Below are 18,992 nucleotides of genomic sequence, written 5' to 3'. Positions count from 1 at the left end.
AGATCCACTCCTTGAGATGCAGACTGACCCGGGAAAGAAGTAAATCTGAGCCAACTGATCAATGGTGTGTGTGCATGTACGCACAGTGAAGGAGGTGAAAGGGAGGGTCCCTCCACATGGAAGAAACACATGGCTGGGAACTGTTTTCTGCTACCTGACATAGCATCTTAATTGATCCAATAGTAGAACAGGGAAAGCTGTAACATCTAGACATCTTGAATGCATTTTCATTTCAATAAGAATGATTTTAGAACACACACAGATCCAAAACATTCTCCTACCTCTAAACAGAGTAATGTGCATTGGGCTGCTCCGAAAAATTCCAAAAAAGATGGCTGTGAAACCACAAATGACCAGTGATTCTCCTCTAATGATATCAGTATACATTTTAGAGACCCCTGGAAAAAGAAATAAAAAGTATAATTTAATGAAGAACATGAAAATTACGCTGTCACACAAGAAACGGGACAAGGGCTAGAACAGGAAAGAAGAGCACAGTCTTGACTGGCGTGCTCTGTTGACAACACGGTCACCCGCGCTGAGTCTCTCCTTTGTGCCTGCTGCATCCCGGATGGCAAAGGCACAGGGCAGTGCCCGCTTTGTGCTGCCCAGCGCCGCACTTGGGCTTCAGAGTGAGACACATGCTCCACAGACACAGCGTGTGGCTTGAATAAACAAGAAGCAGACTCCAGAAGAAACTCGTTTTAGTCATACGTACAAAGAATGACCCAGCGATTCTACTCCTAGGTTTTCACAAAGAGAATTGAAAATACACGTCCCCACAAAAACATGCTCATGGAAGGTTCCTAACAGCATTGTTCACAGTAGCCAAAAAGGGGAAACAAGTCAGTGTCCATCAGCTGATGAGTCGATAAACACGTTCTTGCACAGAAAGAAAGTACTTAGCAATCCACATTACAGCACGGATGAACCTGGAAGACCTTACAGTCAGTGGAAGAAGCCAGACACAAAAGCCACATCCCTGTGATCTAGTTTTGCTTTCCACAATTTCAGACACCTGCAGTCAACCGTGGTCCAAAAATATTAAATGGACAATTCCGAAAAAAAATGCATTCATTTTAAATAACTTACTACAGTATATAATTATAATTGTTTAATTTTATTATTGGTTATTATTGTTAATCTTTTATTGTGCCTAATTTATAAATTAATTTTTATCATAGGTATACATACACAGGAAACATATTTTTAAAATTTATTTTATTTGGTTTGAAAGACAGAGTTACAGAGAAAGGTAGATACAGAGAGAAAGGACTTCTATCCACTGGATCACTCCTCAAACGGCCACAATGGCCGAAGCCGAGCCTATCCAAAACCAGGAGCCAGGAGTTTCTTCCGAGTCTCCCACGTGGGTGCGGGGGCCCAAGGACTTGGGACTTCTACTGATTTCCTAGGCCATAGCAGAGAGCTGGATTGGAGTGGAGCAGCCAGGACTTGAACCAGTGCCCATATGGGATACCAGTGCCACAGGCCAGGGCTTTAACCTACTGTGCCACAGCGCCAGCCCTGGAAAAATTACTAAGAGTAAACTATCATCGGCAGCTTCAGGCATCCCCTGGGGTCTCAGAAGGTATCGCTCACAGAAAGGGACACAACGGTATTGTATGGTTCTATTTATATGAAGTTTCCAGAATATACAAATACATAGAAACCAAAAATAAATTGTCAGGGGCTCGAGTAGGTCAAATTCCACATCCAAATTTCCATCTGATGCCATTTTATTTTGGCCTAGAGGACTTCCTTTGGCATTTTCTGTAGTGCAGATCTATTGGTGATCAATTATTTTCAGCTTTTGTATGTCTTAGATAGTCCTTATTTCTCCATCACTTTATTTATTATTATTATTATTATTTTATTTAAAAGCAAAATTTATTTAAGTCAGAGACTTCCTGGTGGAGTGGCCAGGAGCGTGGCTCCAAGAGAGACAAAACCCAAAGGAGCTGGTGGTAGTGGGGTCTTTAAGCGTGATTTTGGGGGAAAAAAAACTTAACAATCAGTTACAAGGCAGGGAGAAAATCCATCAAAAGACTTGCTCTGTAATCTTATTTGCCGAGAGATGGGATACGTGATACGTAACTTGTTTTCACAGTAAACCGTGAGCTCAGAAGGATGGAATCGCAGCTCTTTTGCTAGTCTCATGGTGAAACTGGAAGCTCCCAAGCAGTGGGGCAGGCACTTTGGGCCTCCCTGAAGATGGCTTTTGGAGGAAGCAAGCATTTGCACTCACAGCTTCCACTGGGACCAACCTGATTCCTTATTAACCTGTCTGACTCCTCACATTCTCTCCCCCAGAAGAAGGGACCCTCACTGCTGTTAGGGGGTATGGGACAACTGACTGTGCTGGCTTCTTCAAGCTGAGTAGGGGCAGAGTAGAGAGCCGCAGTAAAGACAGGGTTCCCGCAGGAGGCTCACCTTCACTTTAAAAGATATTTTGCTTGGGGCCAGTGTTGTGGTGTGGTAGGTTCGAGTCCCAGCTGCTCCACTTCCTATCCAGCTCCCTGCTAATGTGCCTGAGAAATCAGCCCCTTCACCCCCATTCGAGCCCCAGATGAACTCCTGGCTCCTGGCTTTGGCCTGGCATAGCCCCAGCTGTTGGCCATCTGGGGAATGAAACAGCAGAGGGAAGATCTCTTATCTCTGTAACTCTGACTTCCAAATAAATAGGTAAATCATTTTAAAAAAAAAAAAAAAGATGTTTTCCTTGATTATAGAGTTTTTTAAAAAAAGACTTATTTAGGCCGGCGCCGCAGCTCACTAGGCTAATCCTCCGCCTTGCGGCGCCGGCACACCGGGTTCTAGTCCCGGTCGGGGCACCGATCCTGTCCCGGTTACCCCTCTTCCAGGCCAGCTCTCTGCTGTGGCCCAGGAGTGCAGTGGAGGATGGCCCAAGTGCTCGGGCCCTGCACCCCATGGGAGACCAGGAGAAGCACCTGGCTCCTGCCATCGGATCAGCGCGGTGCGCCGGCTGCAGCGCGCCTACCGTGGCGGCCATTGGAGGGTGAACCAACGGCAAAAAGGAAGACCTTTCTCTCTGTCTCTCTCTCACTGTCCACTCTGCCTGTCAAAAAAACAAACAAACAAACAAAAAACAAATAAAAAAAGACTTATTTATTTGAAAGTCAGAGTTACATGTGTAAAACCTCCAACCATAGCCAATTCTAAGCTACCAATGATTTAACAATCAGCTTTCAAAATTCCTGATTATTCAACAATTGGCTCTCATAAGCTGGTATGAGAAGTTCCTATCCCACACGCAGTCTTTAACTGTTTGAACATCTGGAATACGGCTGTAATAACTGTCTGCTAATTCTGTCACCTGCATCATTGCTGGGTCTGCGTCTGCTCATTATTTTCACACTCTCTGCAAATCGTGTTTTCCTGTTTCTTTGCATACGTGGTCATTTTTTATTGGATGACAGAATTGTATCTTCCTTTATTAGGTTCTGTACATTTTGTATTTCTGTATACCTTCTTGAGCTTCGTCCTAGAATACAAATAGATGATTTAGAGGCAGTGTTGAGCCTTGCTTTTAAGCTCTGTTGGGTGGTACCAGGGCAGCCTTTGGTCTAAGGCTACTTCTCCCTGCTCCTGGGGCGATGAACTTCCGAAGCCTCTTCTGATATCCCAAGAGTGATGAGGTTTGTCTGTTTGGCTAGGATACATGATGGGAGTTGTTCCCTTTGTGCCTTCCAGTATTTTCTTTCTCCAGCCTTGGGCACTTCTTCAGGGGCTTGTATTAATGAGTGCTCATCACACTGCAGGGGGAGCCTCTGCAGATCTCTGCTTCACCCCTTCAAGGCAGCTTTGACCTCTGCAGTAGCTCGCCCGGTGAACTCTAGCAGCTTTGGCCTCCTGGACTGTCGCTCTGGATCTCCTCAACTGAACTCAAGGAAAACTACCAGGCTCCACCTAAGTCACCCTCCCACACCGAGATCTGGAAACCCTCCTGGTAATAAGCCGAGGATCACTGTCCTGTCCTGTCTGATGTCCAATACCTGAGAACAGATTTTTTTTTCATTCATTTTGTTCAGTTTTTCTGTTGTTTCAGCAGGAAGTATATCCAGCCCCTGTTACTTCACCTTAGCCACAGGAGTATATAAGTGAAAGGACCTCATGTCTCTGTTGAGTTTGTGGAGCTGCATACCAGCCCTGGACTTCTTTCCTTAAGGGCATAAGCCCCAAGTTTAAGAACACATGACCCCCAGGGGTACATTATGCAGCCTAATATAATTACAAATTGATGAAGAAAACATTGCCTGAAAATATATTAATACTATATATTATATACACACACTACACAATCCATTGCAGTAAAACCTAATTTTTTTTTATTTGACAGGTAGAGTTTTAGACAGTGAGAGAGACAGACAGAGAGAAAGGCCTTCATTCCCTTGGTTCACCCCCCAAATGGCCGCCACGGCCGGCACTGCGCCGATCCGAAGCCAGGACACAGGTGCTTTCTCCTGGTGTCCCATGCGGGTGCAGGGCCCAAGCACTTGGGCCATCCTCCACTGCCCTCCCAGGCCACAGCAGAGAACTGGACTGGAAGAGGAGCAACCGGGACCAGAACCCAGCGCCCATATGGGATGCTGGTGCCGCAGGCGGAAGATTAACCAAGTGAGCCATGGCGCCGGCCCCATAAAACCTAAATTGATCATATCAAGTGACATTCTTTTTTAAATACAAACAAAATTGGGTCTGATTAATATTCTACATTTTTTCCCTTTGGGGTTTTGAAGTGTATAATAATTAAATATAGATGGGTTTATTTTTATTATTTCTAAAGAGACTATATTTAGTTTAAAAGAAATCTCTCCTTGGGGCTGGGGTTGTGGCACAGCGGGTTAAAGCCCCGGCCTGCAGCATCAGCTTCCCATATGGGCGCCAGTTTAAGTCCAGGCTGCTCCACTTCCAATACAGCTCCCTGCTAATGTGCCTGGAAAAGCAACAGAGGATGGCCCCTGCACCCACATGGGAGATCCAGAAGAAGCTCCTGGCTCCTGGCTTCGGCCTGGCCCAGTCCCTGTCTCTACCTCTCTCTGTAACTCTATCTTTCAAATAAATAAAATAAATCTTAAAAAAATAAATAAAATAAATATCCTTTCCACAGTTTGATCTGAAGATGTAAAATACCAAGAAACTGAAATATTTTCTGTCTTCATGAAGAAGCCCTGAATGATAGGGTAAATGCCAGGACTACTTAGGGTCTGATTCAGGATTACTATGTAGGCTGTTTGCTCCTGGACTTCTTGCTTCATTGTTGTACCCCAAAAAGAAAGATAAAAAAACAGAGTAAGTGACAATCATCTCATCTGACAGCTTCTTGCCAATTCTGATGATGACAGAGGCAGAAAAATGCTGGTGAGACAGGCTTGTAGATTACTCACACATTTGATTTCTTTGGGGGAGAAATTCTTCAATCACTTTCTCAGATTCAGGGAGTGAACAAGCAGTAAGTAAAGTGTAAGGTTTAGTCTGAGAAGCTTTGCATTTGAGTTGTAGTTATTTTTAGTACTCAAACATACAGAAAGAAAGGACAATGAGGAGGTATGTATGTTTAGCCAGATTTATATATTACACAATTTATATATGTATTTGAAACATTATTACATGGTACCCCAGAAATATGTACAGTTTTTATACATCAATAAAAGCAATACTACAACACAATAATGATTACTTACCACCTTCATAATGTGGAATCAGCTTTTATTGATTTGATGTGAAGTTTGTGAAAATTTGGAAAAGGCCAACACAAAAATCATTCACAACCCAGGAATAACTTTTCTTAATATTAAAGTCTTTTTCTAAGTATTTAATTCCTTTTATTCCACTGAAATCATACTAAAACTTTGTATTTTATTCCAATGTCCTCTTATGGCTTTGCTTCAAAATTGTTTGAGCCCTGTGCACTCTTGTAACAGGCAATGAACAAATTCCTTTCAACTTGACTGAGGAGCCATTACTCTTCTCAGAGGCCCGCCCTCCTGAGATCTACGGTGCATGGACCCACCTTACCTAAAGAGGCACCAACCACATTGAAGAGCTTGTAGTTTTGCATAGTATGGTGATTTGGTGAATGTACACAAACTGGCCTATTATAACAATTGGACAGAAGTGAACTGTTTTTAAGAAAGACCCATCTATCTAATTCACACAAAGGAACCATATGGTAGCCATGCCAACACCAAAATAAATGAGAGTGGTGTTCCGCAGAAGTCTATTTTGTTCCGCTAAGAAAAGAATGCTACTGATCCAAAACCCACGTACCATCTGAACGTCACCGACATAAAGAAAATATCAATGAGAGGCTGGCCAAACATTCACTAGTTTTGTTTCCTAAAAAAATAGAAGACTTTCTACCAAGTTTCTTTTTTAAAAAATGAATAAGAGGGGCCGGCGCTGTGGTGCAGCAGGTTAACATCCTGGCCTGAAGCGCCGGCATCCCATATGGTGCCCGTTCTAGTCCCGGCTGCTCCACTTCCAATCCAGCTCTCTGCTGTGGCCTGGGAAAGCAGTAGAAGATGGCCCAAGTGCTTGGGCCCCGGCACCCACGTGGGAGACCCGGAAGATGCTCCTGGCTCCTGGCTCCTGGCTTTGGATTGGCGCAGTTCCAGCCGTCGGAGCCAATTGGGAAGTGAACCATGGATGGAAGACCTCTCTCTCTTTCTCTCTCTCTCTTTTTCTCTCTCTGCTTCGCCTCTGTGTAACTCTGACTTTCAAATAAATAAATAAATCTTTTTTAAAAATGAATAAGAAGGCCGGCGCCGCGGCTCACTAGGCTAATCCTCCGCCTTGCGGCGCCGGCACACCGGGTTCTAGTCCTGGTCGGGGCACCGATCCTGTCCCGGTTGTCCCTCTTCCAGGCCAGCTCTCTGCTGTGGCCAGGGAGTGCAGTGGAGGATGGCCCAAGTGCTTGGGCCCTGCACCCGCATGGGAGACCAGGAGAAGCACCTGGCTCCTGCCATTGGATCAGCGCGGTGCGCCGGCCACAGCGCGCTACCGCGGCGGCCATTGGAGGGTGAACCAACGGCAAAAGGAAGACCTTTCTCTCTGTCTCTCTCTCTCACTGTCCACTCTGCCTGTCAAAAATAAAAAATAAAAAATAATTAAAAAATAAAAAATAAAAATTAAAATTAAAAAAATGAATAAGAAACTACAATAAATGACATTTATATTTATCATAACTATTTATAATCAAGAGGTCACAGAAAAGGAAGCAGAAAGAGAAGCAGGTAATGAAGCAAGCGGTAAACATAAAGAACTAAAACAATAGGTAAAGGAAAGACGGGGTCAGGGATATTGTATTTAGGGAAACAAAGAGGAAAAAGTTCAGTGGATCAGACTTTTTTAAAATATAACTAACCTGTAACAATTTAGAATGTCAAACTAAAAAGTTCTGAAACTCTCCTATGTTTTCCCAACTTTGGGTATAAATGGGTACACCTGCTGGAGAGGTTGGAGGCATCTCACCCCAACCGCAAGGTCTTATGTTTGTACCACATACAACTGATACTTTAAAATTGGTCTGACTCAAAAATAGAAGCCATCTCATGTTTTTCTTGCTGCATTAATGTAACATGACAAATGGCTATTTCAGAGTGACATCACTTTACCTTATCAAGGAAGCTAGGAAGTGGTGCAGGATCCCACTCTCTTTGGAATAAGCATATACTGAATCTATGTATTTGAATGCCACATTGTATCCTTACCCCCTTTCTTTAAAATGAACTACCACCTCTTCCATCACTGCCCAACCTTACCTAGTTCAAAACGGAGGCACTTTGAACAAGAGGTAGCAAGGCTTTGAAAAAACCTCATTTGAGACTTTTTTTTTTCTCTGTATTGGTAAACAAACTCACCAACTTAGAATCTCTACTTTGCAGCTTAGAATTCAGTGGAATAGAATAAAAGTGCCAATTTTTGTCACCTTCTAAGAAGGTTATAATTTATTCTTCAAAAGAAAAAGTCCTTTGAGATAACTGGCGTTCTTTCTTTCAGAACCTCAACGGCTGCACTGCTTTCTACAAGTCAATCAGAACTCCATTCCCAACAAAAATTCCCCCTCTGCTGACTACACATTCATTCAAGAAAAACACAATCAAAAGAATATCCTGCTTCCTCCTGTCTGCAGGAGAAGTGAGAGAAACACATGCGACATACCGATAGTTCTCAGGGAGTTCACAGAGTAAAGAGGGTCTGTAATGCCGAGGATGATGCTAAACAGGAGGCAAGACTGCAAACCCCACGAATCTACATTGAATTTCAGGACCACATATCCAATTATGATGAATGCTGTAGAAAAGCTAATTAATCCAGTTAGCAAGACCTGCGAAGCAATGCATAAACACGTATTAGAGTCAACATCTAAAGATGGCAGGATGTTCAAAGGATCAGACATGGGTTATACGTACACAGCTCCTCTGGCAAATAAGCTTTTAAGGTGGTCTAGCTTAACTGCTACCTCAGAGAAACCATCTCAAACTAACAGGATTCAATCTTATTGTTGAAAAGATCAATTCAACTGTCTTGTTGCTATTTCAGTTAAGTAATTCTCATTATCAAAATGTTCTTAAAACAATGCTTCCATATAAAACATACCCTAGTTTCTTGGGTTGAAAAAAATTATTGCTGACGTTATCGTGGACAGCATATGACACACACCTGAACATCACAGACACTAAAATATTCAGGAAAGAGCCCCTCCTTTTCCTTTTACTAACCATAAAACGGATAGTTCTGCAGTAGGGAAGGGGGAGGTCACAAAATGCTGAGATCAAGTGATTTATTTACTGTTCTCTAATTTCTTTGAACGCATTATTTGTGCCCAAGTAATAGAAAATGTTTATTTTCCAAAATTATCACTCAGGAAAAAGAGTACTATGTTATCCAGTCCTTTTCTTATTTTCCCTTTTTTTGTTCTACTTTCTATGAGGTTTCCAGGTATCCACAAATTTCCTCTTAAACCCTTTTGTTGAGTTACTTTAGTTCAGATACCATGTGTTCACTTTTCAAGACATTTCTGGCTCTTTGTATCTTTTTACACCATCATGATCTTACTCCCTATTGTTTCTGTTAGTTATATACAGGAGTCTGCTCCTGTCCCTTACTTTTACTCAGAATGAATGCTGATTTTTATCAAATGTTTTTTCTATATTTATTGTGATGTCACGTGGCTTTTCTTCCTAAATATCTTAAGAACATTACGAAATTCTTTAATGTGAGAGTAACCTTATATTTCTGATATAAAAATAACTTGACCATACCTACTTAAAGCTTTATTTATTTAAGAGACAAAGTTACAGAGAGACAGGGAAATATGCATACAGAGACACACACACACACACAGGTCCTTTATCTACTGGTTCACTCCCCCAAAGAGCCACAATAATGCACTGGGCCGGGCCAGGCCAAAGCCAGGAGTCAGGAGCTTCATCCAGACCCTCACATGGGTGGCAGGGGCCCAAGCATTTGGGCCATCTTTCTGTGGCCTTCCCAGACAGATCAGCAGGAAGCTGGATCAGCAGAGGAGCAGCCAGGACAGGAACTGGTGCCCATATGTGATGCTGGTGCCGCAAGTGGAGGCTTAACCTCTACACCACAGCGCTGGCCTCAGCAGGCTTTATTCTTTAAAGTATAAAGGGTTCCCTCTTTTACAGTGGCCTTTAAGACATAAGATTGTAGTTATCTTTTTTATATATCACTTTAAAAAACTTACATTGAAAATAGTCTGGGGTGTTTTTTTTTTTTTTTTTGGAAGATTTTTTATCCACTAATTTGATTTTTAATGATGATGGGGCATTTTGGTCATTTTAAATTCTAAAGTAAGTTTTGGAAAATTCTGTATTTAGCAATTTTCTATTTTGTCTAAGTTATTAAATATTTTTGCTCAATCATAAAGAAAATAAGGCATTAAAACTGGAGGAATGCAGTTATAGCAATGCGTAAATGGTAAAGGTATAACTTTAAAGGCATGTATTAGAAAAAAATAAATGCTGGCAATTTCAATAATCAATTAAATAGTAGATCAGACATTATTTAAAAAAAAGTAACTTGGGGGCGGCACTGTGGCACAGCTGGTTAACGCCCTGGTCTGAAGCACCGGCATCCCATATGGGAGCCAATTCGAGAGCCGGCTGCTCCACTTCCAATCCAGCTCTCTGCTCTGGCCCGGGAAAGCAGTAGAAGATGGCCCAAGTCCTTGGGCCCCTACACCCGCGTGGGAGACCCAGAAGAAGCTCCGGCTCCTGGCCTCAGATTGGCATAGTTCCGGCCCTTGCGGCCATCTAGGGAGTGAACCATCAGATGGAAGACCTCTTTTCTCTCTCTGCCTCTCTCTGTGTAACTCTGACTTTCAAATAAAAAATAAATCTTTAAAAAAAAAAGTAACTGGAGACAAACTAAATTTGAGGAAATCATATAGAGCACAACACACAGATAAAAAGCGTGCAAAATAATACATGAATCCCATACTATTTGGTACATGCTTATACAGACTGTCTTCACTGAGTTATATAATCATACCCCTTACTCAGTAATATATCCTTCTTTCCTCATTTTATGATCTTTGTCATGAATCCCACATTATTGATAGTAATATATCCATTCCTGCTTTTCAAAAAATAGTATGTATGTGTGCATATATATATATATTTACATGTGAAGCATATGGCAAAATATTAACAATTGTTAAATATAAAATAAATTAATAAAGTGAAATAATTTAACATACAACTAGTGAGAATTCAAGACTGAAATAAGAGTATGCAAAATATTTCCGAGATAATGACCAAAATGTGTTTACAGTCAATAAAATACATTAACCCTCAGATTTGAGAAACACAAAACTCCCAGTATGAATAAATAAAAAGATAGCGACACTCACAAACATCATGGTGAAACCACAGAACACCAAAGAAAATGACATGATCTTAAAAGAAAGAGAAGACAGGTACGTAGCAAGAGAATGACAATAATATTGATAACCATTTTCTCAAAAACAGCAATGAAACTCTGCTGCTATTCAAATTGAACAGAATTAGCACCTATCTTCTCAATAAATTGGGGATTTTATATTCTCAGGTAATCCTAAGTCCAGAATAAGCAACTTTACAACGGTATGCTGACGCTAATCACCTCCTACACCCAGGTTCTCCTTTTTTTCTCCTTTCTGAACAACGGTCCTTAGTGGGCATCCTCATTTTCCCTGTCTCCATCTCAGAACGAATCCCCCTCTTCCAGTCCACTAGAGGGCTCCAGGCAGACAGAGAGGTGGAAGTCAAAAACCACACGCCAGCTGACCAGGCTGCCTCATGGAGCTCTCTAAAAGCTTTATCTAGCAAACTTTTATACACATTTCACCAGCCAAAGTGCCTTCAGAGGCTACTATAGCTGTCAAGGGTGTGAAAAATATAGTATTTTACAGTGACCTACTGCTATAACAAAAATCGTAAGTTTCTGAAAAATTATGTTTCTGTTGGTGAGAAAGAGAACAAGAAAGCACGTTGGGTAAGCCATCAGCAGTGTTAGAAGTGTCTGGACCGGCGCCGCGGCTCACTAGGCTAATCCTCCGCCTGCGGAGGGTTCTGGTCCCCGTTGGAGCACCCGTTCTGTCCCGGTTGCCCCTCTTCCAGGCCAGCTCTCTGCTGTGGCCCGGGAGTGCAGTGGAGGATGGCCTAAGTCCTTGGGCCCTGCACCCGCATGGGAGACCAGGAGAAGCACCTGGCTCCTGGCTTCGGATCAGTGCAGCACCGCCAGCCGTAGCAGCCACTTGGGAGGTAAACCAACGGAAAAAGGAAGACCTTTCGCCTCTCTCTCTCTCTCACTGTCTAACTCTGCCTGTCAAAAAAAAAAAAAAAAAAAAAAAAAAAAAAAAAAGTCTGCCACAAAAACAGAAATACAATGTAAAACTTCTAAACAAATAAAAGGTACAAGAGAATAAAGAAAAGTGAATTAAAAAAAAAAGCGAATCAATTCAAGTGACTAAAAAAGAGAATGGGGAAAAACAGATAAAGCATGGTATATATAAAATATATGAGGAAAAACCCTTATCTATTTATTTGAATTTTTAATTTATTTTTAATGTACATACAGAGCACTGGCTCTTTCGGCGTCCAGTTATGTGAGTTTTGGTACATGTACATGCAGTCACATGATGACAACCAAGATTAAGAGACAAAATAAGATTAATAAGAGAGCTGTCACTCTCCAAAATTTCCTCAGGTTGTCGTCGATTCCTTCCCTGATAATCAATGATTTTTTTTCTCCAGACCTCGGCTTCTGCTTTTCCTAGAAGGTCTGTGAGTGGAACTAAGCATTGTGCACACTTCTGAGTCTGGTCTTTTTCCCAGAAGACTGAGTTTTAAATTCTCCCACGTTGTACCTGTCAACGTTCCGTTCCTTTACTACCACAGAGTAACGCAGTATTCCCATATAAGATGGTCCACAATTTGTTTCTTTCTTCACCATTGAAGAATATAGGAGTTGTTTCCTGACTTTTGAGACTATGAATAAAGTTGTCATAAAGATTCACACGGAGGTAAGTTTTCACTTCCCCTAGATAAGTACACAGGAGTGGGATTGCTAGATCATGAAAGTATATGTTTAACCTTTAAGAAACTCCTAAACTGGCCGGCGCCGTGGCTCACTAGGCTAATCCTCCGCCTTGCGGCGCCGGCACACTGGGTTCTAGTCCCGGTCGGGGCACCGATCCTGTCCCGGTTGTCCCTCTTCCAGGCCAGCTCTCTGCTATGGCCCGGGAAGGCAGTAGAGGATGGCCCGAGTGCTTGGGCCCTGCACCCACATGGGAGACCAGGAGAAGCACCTGGCTCCTGGCTTCGGATCAGTGCGGTGCGCCGGCCGCAGCGACCATTGGAGGGTGAACCAACGGCAGAAAGGAAGACCTTTCTCTCTGTCTCTCTCTCTCACTGTCCACTCTGCCTGTCAAAAAAAAAAAAAAAAAAAAAAAAAAAAAAAAAAAAAAAAAACAACTCCTAAACTGTGTTCCCTATGGTCTTGCATTTTCACCAGCAATGCGGAAGTGCCTCGTGCTCTCGGCAGCCTCGTCGGCACTTGGTGTTACCACGTTTGCTGCTGTTGCCAATCTAACAAGCTTGTCGTGGTAGCTCATCGCGGTTTTGTCTCTCCCTAATGACTGAGGGTGTTAAGCATCTTTCCAAGTGCCTGTATTACAACACATCTTCCTGTTGTCTCAAATCTGTTTAAATCTTTTACCCTTCTAAATATATTTCTAATCAGTATTTAAAAATTTTTCCATTTATTTTCATTTTATTTGAAAAGCAGAGAGATGGAGAGACAGAGACTGACAGAGAAACCCAAAACCTGCTAATCCAGGGCTGGGACATGCCAGACCCAGAGCCAGGAGCTCAGTCAGGGCCTCCCATGTGGGTGGCAGGGACCCAAGGATTGAGCCATCCCCTCCTACCCCCCAGGTGTACACTAACAGGAAGGTAGAACTGGAAGCAGAGATAGGATATGGACCAGGCGCTCCAATTTGGGATGTAGTCGTCTCAAGTAGTGTCTTAACCACTGCACCAAATGCCCATCCCCAAAATAAGATTTTGGATTAAAATTAGTGTAGTTCTTTTTTTTTTTTTAATAAAGAAGAGATTCTCAACCTGAGTAAAATAACAAACTATACCTGTATGCTGTCAGAAAGAAATCTAAACATAAGAACACAAAAATCTTGAAAATAAAAGAAGCAAAAATTATAGCAAACAAATACTACCAAAAAAAAAAGTTGATTATAACTATAGCACTACAAGATAAAATTGACTTACAACAAATCATATTGTTTGGAATGAAGAGGTAACCAAATAGCAAAAAAAAAAAAAAAATTAACTGGGAAATAACAATACTGTGGGCATTTAATCACAACCTCTATTTATACAAAGTAAAAACTGACACAATTACAAGTCACTGGTGAATCCACAATCATGGTGGAAGCTTGTTAGATTGAGTTTAAAACAATATTGACAAACATATAAAAGATGGAACCTCATAATAAAAAAAATCTGCTGAATAAATTTATAGTCCTGTATTAAACAATTAGAGAATATACATTTCTGTAAAATAAACAGAATACTTGGGAAATGTAATCATGTATAAAGCTATAAAGCAAATCTCCACAAATCACAAAAGTTGATATAAAAACCACATGCTCAAATTACAATGTGGTAAGAAAAATGATAATAAAAATTTATAGTTGGAAAATTTAAATAACTTCTAAATAATTAATGAGTCAAAAGAAAGCATAAAAATTTAGAATTAAATTATAATCAAAAAATAAAAATAAAATGTGTAGGATGCAGCGAAAATAAATTGCATGAAATATCAAATATAAAAATATCAAAAAAAGCCAAAAATCAATCAAATAGTATTATTTAAGATGTCAGAAGAGCAGAATAAAAATCAGAGCAAGTTAATGTTCCTGGAAATCAAAAATAAAATAATCCAACAAGCAGGAGTAAGAAAAAAAAGAGAGAAGGCACAAATAAAATAATTTTAGCAGTAAAAACAGGGGCAAATCTATGGATACAGTGGAGATGAAGTCAAATGTGGGGCTAGCATCCAGGTCCTGCCATTCATCAACCTTGCTTGTGAATTCTGAGCACCAGTTTGTGAAATGGAGACATTTCTTCAATGTACAGTCACAGTGGTCACTCAGTAAATATTAACTCCATTCCCCTCCTCTCAATTCTTTTTTAGTTAGTAGTTCTGCAGAATGAAGAGAGTAAAACAACTAAAAATAGAAGGGTTTTGAATTATTACTCTTTTGTGTAGACAATAATATTCTCCATCAACATAAATAGCAAAAATCGACCATAATTTGTTTTAAAATGTGTTGTTACCTGCCAAATTATATTCTTGAGTATATAAAAGTCCACTTCCAAGGCAGCCATAAATATAATTATAGGCAAAAAATAAGAAAAAAGTGAAAAGCTTGGTGTTCTTAGAAGAGGGTAGACAATTTGGTGCACCTAAAATAACAAAGGCAAACAAGAAATTAGTTTACTGCCATTTTCAAGTACTAGAAACTAGGTTGATTCTATGGCAATCAATTTAAAATTTAGAATATTCTTATTTGCAATTAATGAGGAATTATCTACAAGATTGGGCCTGGGGGGTTCTATGAAGACTGCATGATTTACCAGTCTAGGTGGGTTATATGTATAGTCCTCTATTCACCAGAAAATTCTGTGAGTTATGCCTACATAACTCATTGTTTGTAGTATATAATCAGTGTTCTCAAAATTTGGGATGCCTATAATCGATGATTTCTAAGATGATTTCCACTGATTCACAAATTTTTTTTTTAAGATTTATTTATTTATCTGAAAGGCAGAGATACAGACAGAGATGGAGAGAGGAAGAGACAGAGAGAAATCTTCTATCTGCTGGTTCACTCCTCAAATGGCCACAACAACTAGGGCTGGGGCAAGCCAAAGCCAGGAGCCAGGAGCTTATTCCAGGTGTCCCGCATGGGCACAGAGCCCCAAGCACTTCCACTGCTTTCCCAGTTGCATTAGTAGGGGACTAGATCGGAGATGGAGCAGCTGGGACTCAGACTGGTGCCCAGACAGGATGCCGGCACTGCAGCCGGAGCACAGCACCAGCCCCTCACAAAGTGTTTTTATTTGTGAGATACTTATTTTAATTTGTATTACATTGGGCAAAGAATCTTACATAGATGTTTGTTGTCTTACAATCATTTGCTTAGGATTTTAAGATCTTTCTACTGACAGGAAAATAATTCTTAGATAACAGTATGGTTTGTATATATTGGACAAATCATGAAGGCTTTACACCGATTTATAGAAAACACAACAATGATTGACGTGCTGCAGATATTCTGTCCTAAAAAAATTTATTCTGAGCCAATCAATTGGGTAACCTTCATTACTTAACAGTCTCTTTGGGTTTCAACTTCCCCATCTGTGAAATGGAAATAGAGTGCCTATTTTCAGTGTTGCTGCAAAACGAACACAAGAGCTAATATGTTAATAAACTAATACAAAGCACTAAAAAGGGAGCCTGGCACATGGCAAATACGAGATGTTAACAGTAGCAGTAGCAGTAGTTGTAGTAGTAGTAGGTAGTAGTATTTCAGAAGACTGAGAAAAGCTTTTACAATCCATTTAAAAAACTCAATTAAAACATAAAAGAATGGGTGGAGATAATGTACCATGATCACACTGCTCTGCAGTTGAAAATAGGAGTTAAAACCAACTTGAGACATTAATGAATTTTTCCATGTGTCTATATTATATGTTATATAATGTATGATTTACATTCAATATGGTAGAAAAGAGTAATCACACTTAATCACAAAATTAACAGTTGCCTTTTGTGACTAGGGTCTCTACAAGTGTTAAAGAAAATGGCAGAGAAGCCAATGTTATGTACAGGCAAGAAAAGAAGAGCAAGTTTCCAAGGCTGCGTGATGGGGAACCTAAACACGCAAACAAATCTTCCTCACTTCTGGATCAGTGACGTATCTGAAGCTGTCCTAACTTATGTCCCCTTTATTGTGTGGCCTTTCATTTTCAAAAATTTTAAGGCCAGATGAAATTTTTTGAGTAGGTCTTCACACACACACACAAAAAATACTCCATTCATTCAAGGGTGGTGGAGTGAGAGTAGACCTTCTTCTGGGTATTTGTCCTTTAACTTACTCTCCAATTTACAGTACCTCAACCAAATGGTAGGCCAGTTGTCCTATCACAAATCCTGATAGAGAAAGAATTGTCAAGACAATGACTTCCGAATTCTTTAAACATATCCTCAAAAACCCTAAAAAATATACAGGTAAGTGTTAAACATTATTTAAACATAATTTCAGAATAGTTTCATTAACATCACTGTGTCTAGCTATTTAATTTTAACCTTCTTCTGTGGCATATCATTGTGAATGAGTAATCGACCAGAGTTATAAATGCTGTCTCTAATTATAAGACACATATACTGAAGCCCCTCTCACAGATGAACTTGGGAAATATTGAAACTTCTAGTCTCCCATCTGTTCACCTACTGACACGTTAGGATCACTGTATGAGATCCTTACCAATGGATCTGATGATGAGAAATTATGAAAAGCCAAACTTCATATCTATATAGTATATCTTATATTGATAATACTCATTCTAAGCTAGAGCAACATATTTTGTAATATTCCTTAGATCCATAAATACTTTAAAAAAAAAAAGGCTTACTTGTTTATTTGAAAAGAAGAGTGGCAGGGAGAGACTCCATCTACTTCGTCCATCTACTGGTTCACTCCCCAATTGCACACAACAGCCAAGGCTTGGCCAGGCTGAAGCTGAGAGCCAGAGTCCACCCAGTTTGCCCAATTTCTGAGCCATCATCTGCTGCCTCCCAGGTGCATTAGCAAGAAGCTGGATCAGAAGTGGAGGAGCCAGGACTCTGTATATCCCAGGCACTCCAATATGGGTTGCAAGTATCCCAAACCATGGCTAAATCCACCACACCACAAGGCCCACCCCCAGAAATACTTTTAACTGACCTCTGATTGTATGGGGAACAAAATTGCCTTTACTATAAAAGTGACACACTGGCCGGCGCTGTGGCTCACTAGGCTAATCCTCCGCCTTGCAGCGCCGGCACACCGGGTTCTAGTCCCGGTTGGGGCACCAATCCTGTCCCGGTTGCCCCTCTTCCAGGCCAGCTCTCTGCTGTGGCTAGGGAGTGCAGTGGAGGATGGCCCAAGTGCTTGGGTCCTGCACCCCATGGGAGACCAGGAGAAGCACCTGGCTCCTGCCATCGGATCAGCGCGGTGCGCCGGCCGCAGCGCGCTACCGCGGCGGCCATTGGAGGGTGAACCAACGGCAAAAGGAAGACCTTTCTCTCTGTCTCTCTCTCACTGTCCACTCTGCCTGTCAAAAAAAAAAAAAAAAAAAAAAGTGACACACTTCCTTGTCTTGAACTCTCTACTCTGTCCAATGTTATTCAGTTCATTCCCTCCAGAGAAAATATATAGACTGTTATGATCAGGGCAAGAGTCATTGGTATCCCAGATTCTCCATTTCCTGTCTTTCAGCTGCAGGTCAAACCAAATCAGTATATATCTATGCATACTTTTTATGTATAAAAAAAGAAATGTTCACACTATTTCTGCAATGCCCCCTTTTTTTTTCTATGAAAGGATCTAGAACTGCTGAACCTCATTGTCATCAGCACCTTGTGGTACCTAAATGCACCAAGGTCATTAGTGAACATTTCACTCCCTGATATAATGGGTAAAACTAAAATAGTTGTTTATGTGTACTTGGTTCTTGTTTGTTCCTTAATAGCCTTTCTAGCTCCAGACAGAATTCTAAACTAGCTTACATTTCCCCCACATACATTTTTTAAAAGGGGTCTAGAAACTGTAGTCACTAGCATGGAGTCGTGGAATAAAGCACATGTGTGGTGGGAAATGTGAATATTAGTCACTGAAGTGCTGAACTCTTAATCATTATGTAAGAGGCCCTTATCTGTGCAGCCTTTTCCCTAATTTACTGCTGGGGGATAAGGTGGGTAGTTCATCTTTCCTGAAGAAAAAGCACATCAAAACCATGAGAAAGCAGACAAGATTAATGGCATCCATTATGTAGACTGTGGACTGTTACGTCAGGGCGCTCTCGGCCTGTTTGCCCAGTTGTCCTCCTGTCCTCTCAGCTACCTTGATCAAGTTGGGCCTGGCCAGGCACGCAGCTAAGACTTTCCTTCCTCCTCACCACCTGGGAAACCTGATCACACTGGATAGCTCTACCCACCACTCTGCATCCTAACAGTTTGTTTGTCTCCCCACGAGAGGGCTTCTTGAGCTTAACAATGATCATACATGCCCACTACACTGCAGTGCCCACAAACTGTTACTGAATACAGGGGCACAGAATAGATGCTACCTAAAATTAAATGAAGCTGGCCTGAGCGCATTTCCTCCCATCTTA

General features: G+C 41.1%; 1 protein-coding gene across 1 annotated transcript in view; it reads right to left on the bottom strand.

Annotated features, from left to right (window-relative positions):
- The window catches only part of SLC9C2 (solute carrier family 9 member C2 (putative)), an 80,290-nt gene that overhangs the window by 61,069 nt on the left and 229 nt on the right, over positions 1-18,992 (bottom strand). The window contains exons 2-5 of the mRNA XM_062193842.1: positions 16,733-16,833; positions 14,892-15,020; positions 8,185-8,350; positions 282-398 (exon numbers count right to left, since the gene is read on the bottom strand). Of these exons, the coding sequence (XP_062049826.1) occupies positions 282-398; positions 8,185-8,350; positions 14,892-15,020; positions 16,733-16,833 (513 nt within the window). The remainder of the gene's footprint in view (positions 1-281; positions 399-8,184; positions 8,351-14,891; positions 15,021-16,732; positions 16,834-18,992) is intronic.

Source organism: Lepus europaeus, chromosome 5 (assembly GCF_033115175.1).
Source record: "Lepus europaeus isolate LE1 chromosome 5, mLepTim1.pri, whole genome shotgun sequence".
Taxonomy (NCBI): domain Eukaryota; kingdom Metazoa; phylum Chordata; class Mammalia; order Lagomorpha; family Leporidae; genus Lepus; species Lepus europaeus.
Note: the sequence above shows the minus strand (reverse complement) of the source record. Positions and strands in the feature narration are given on the sequence as shown.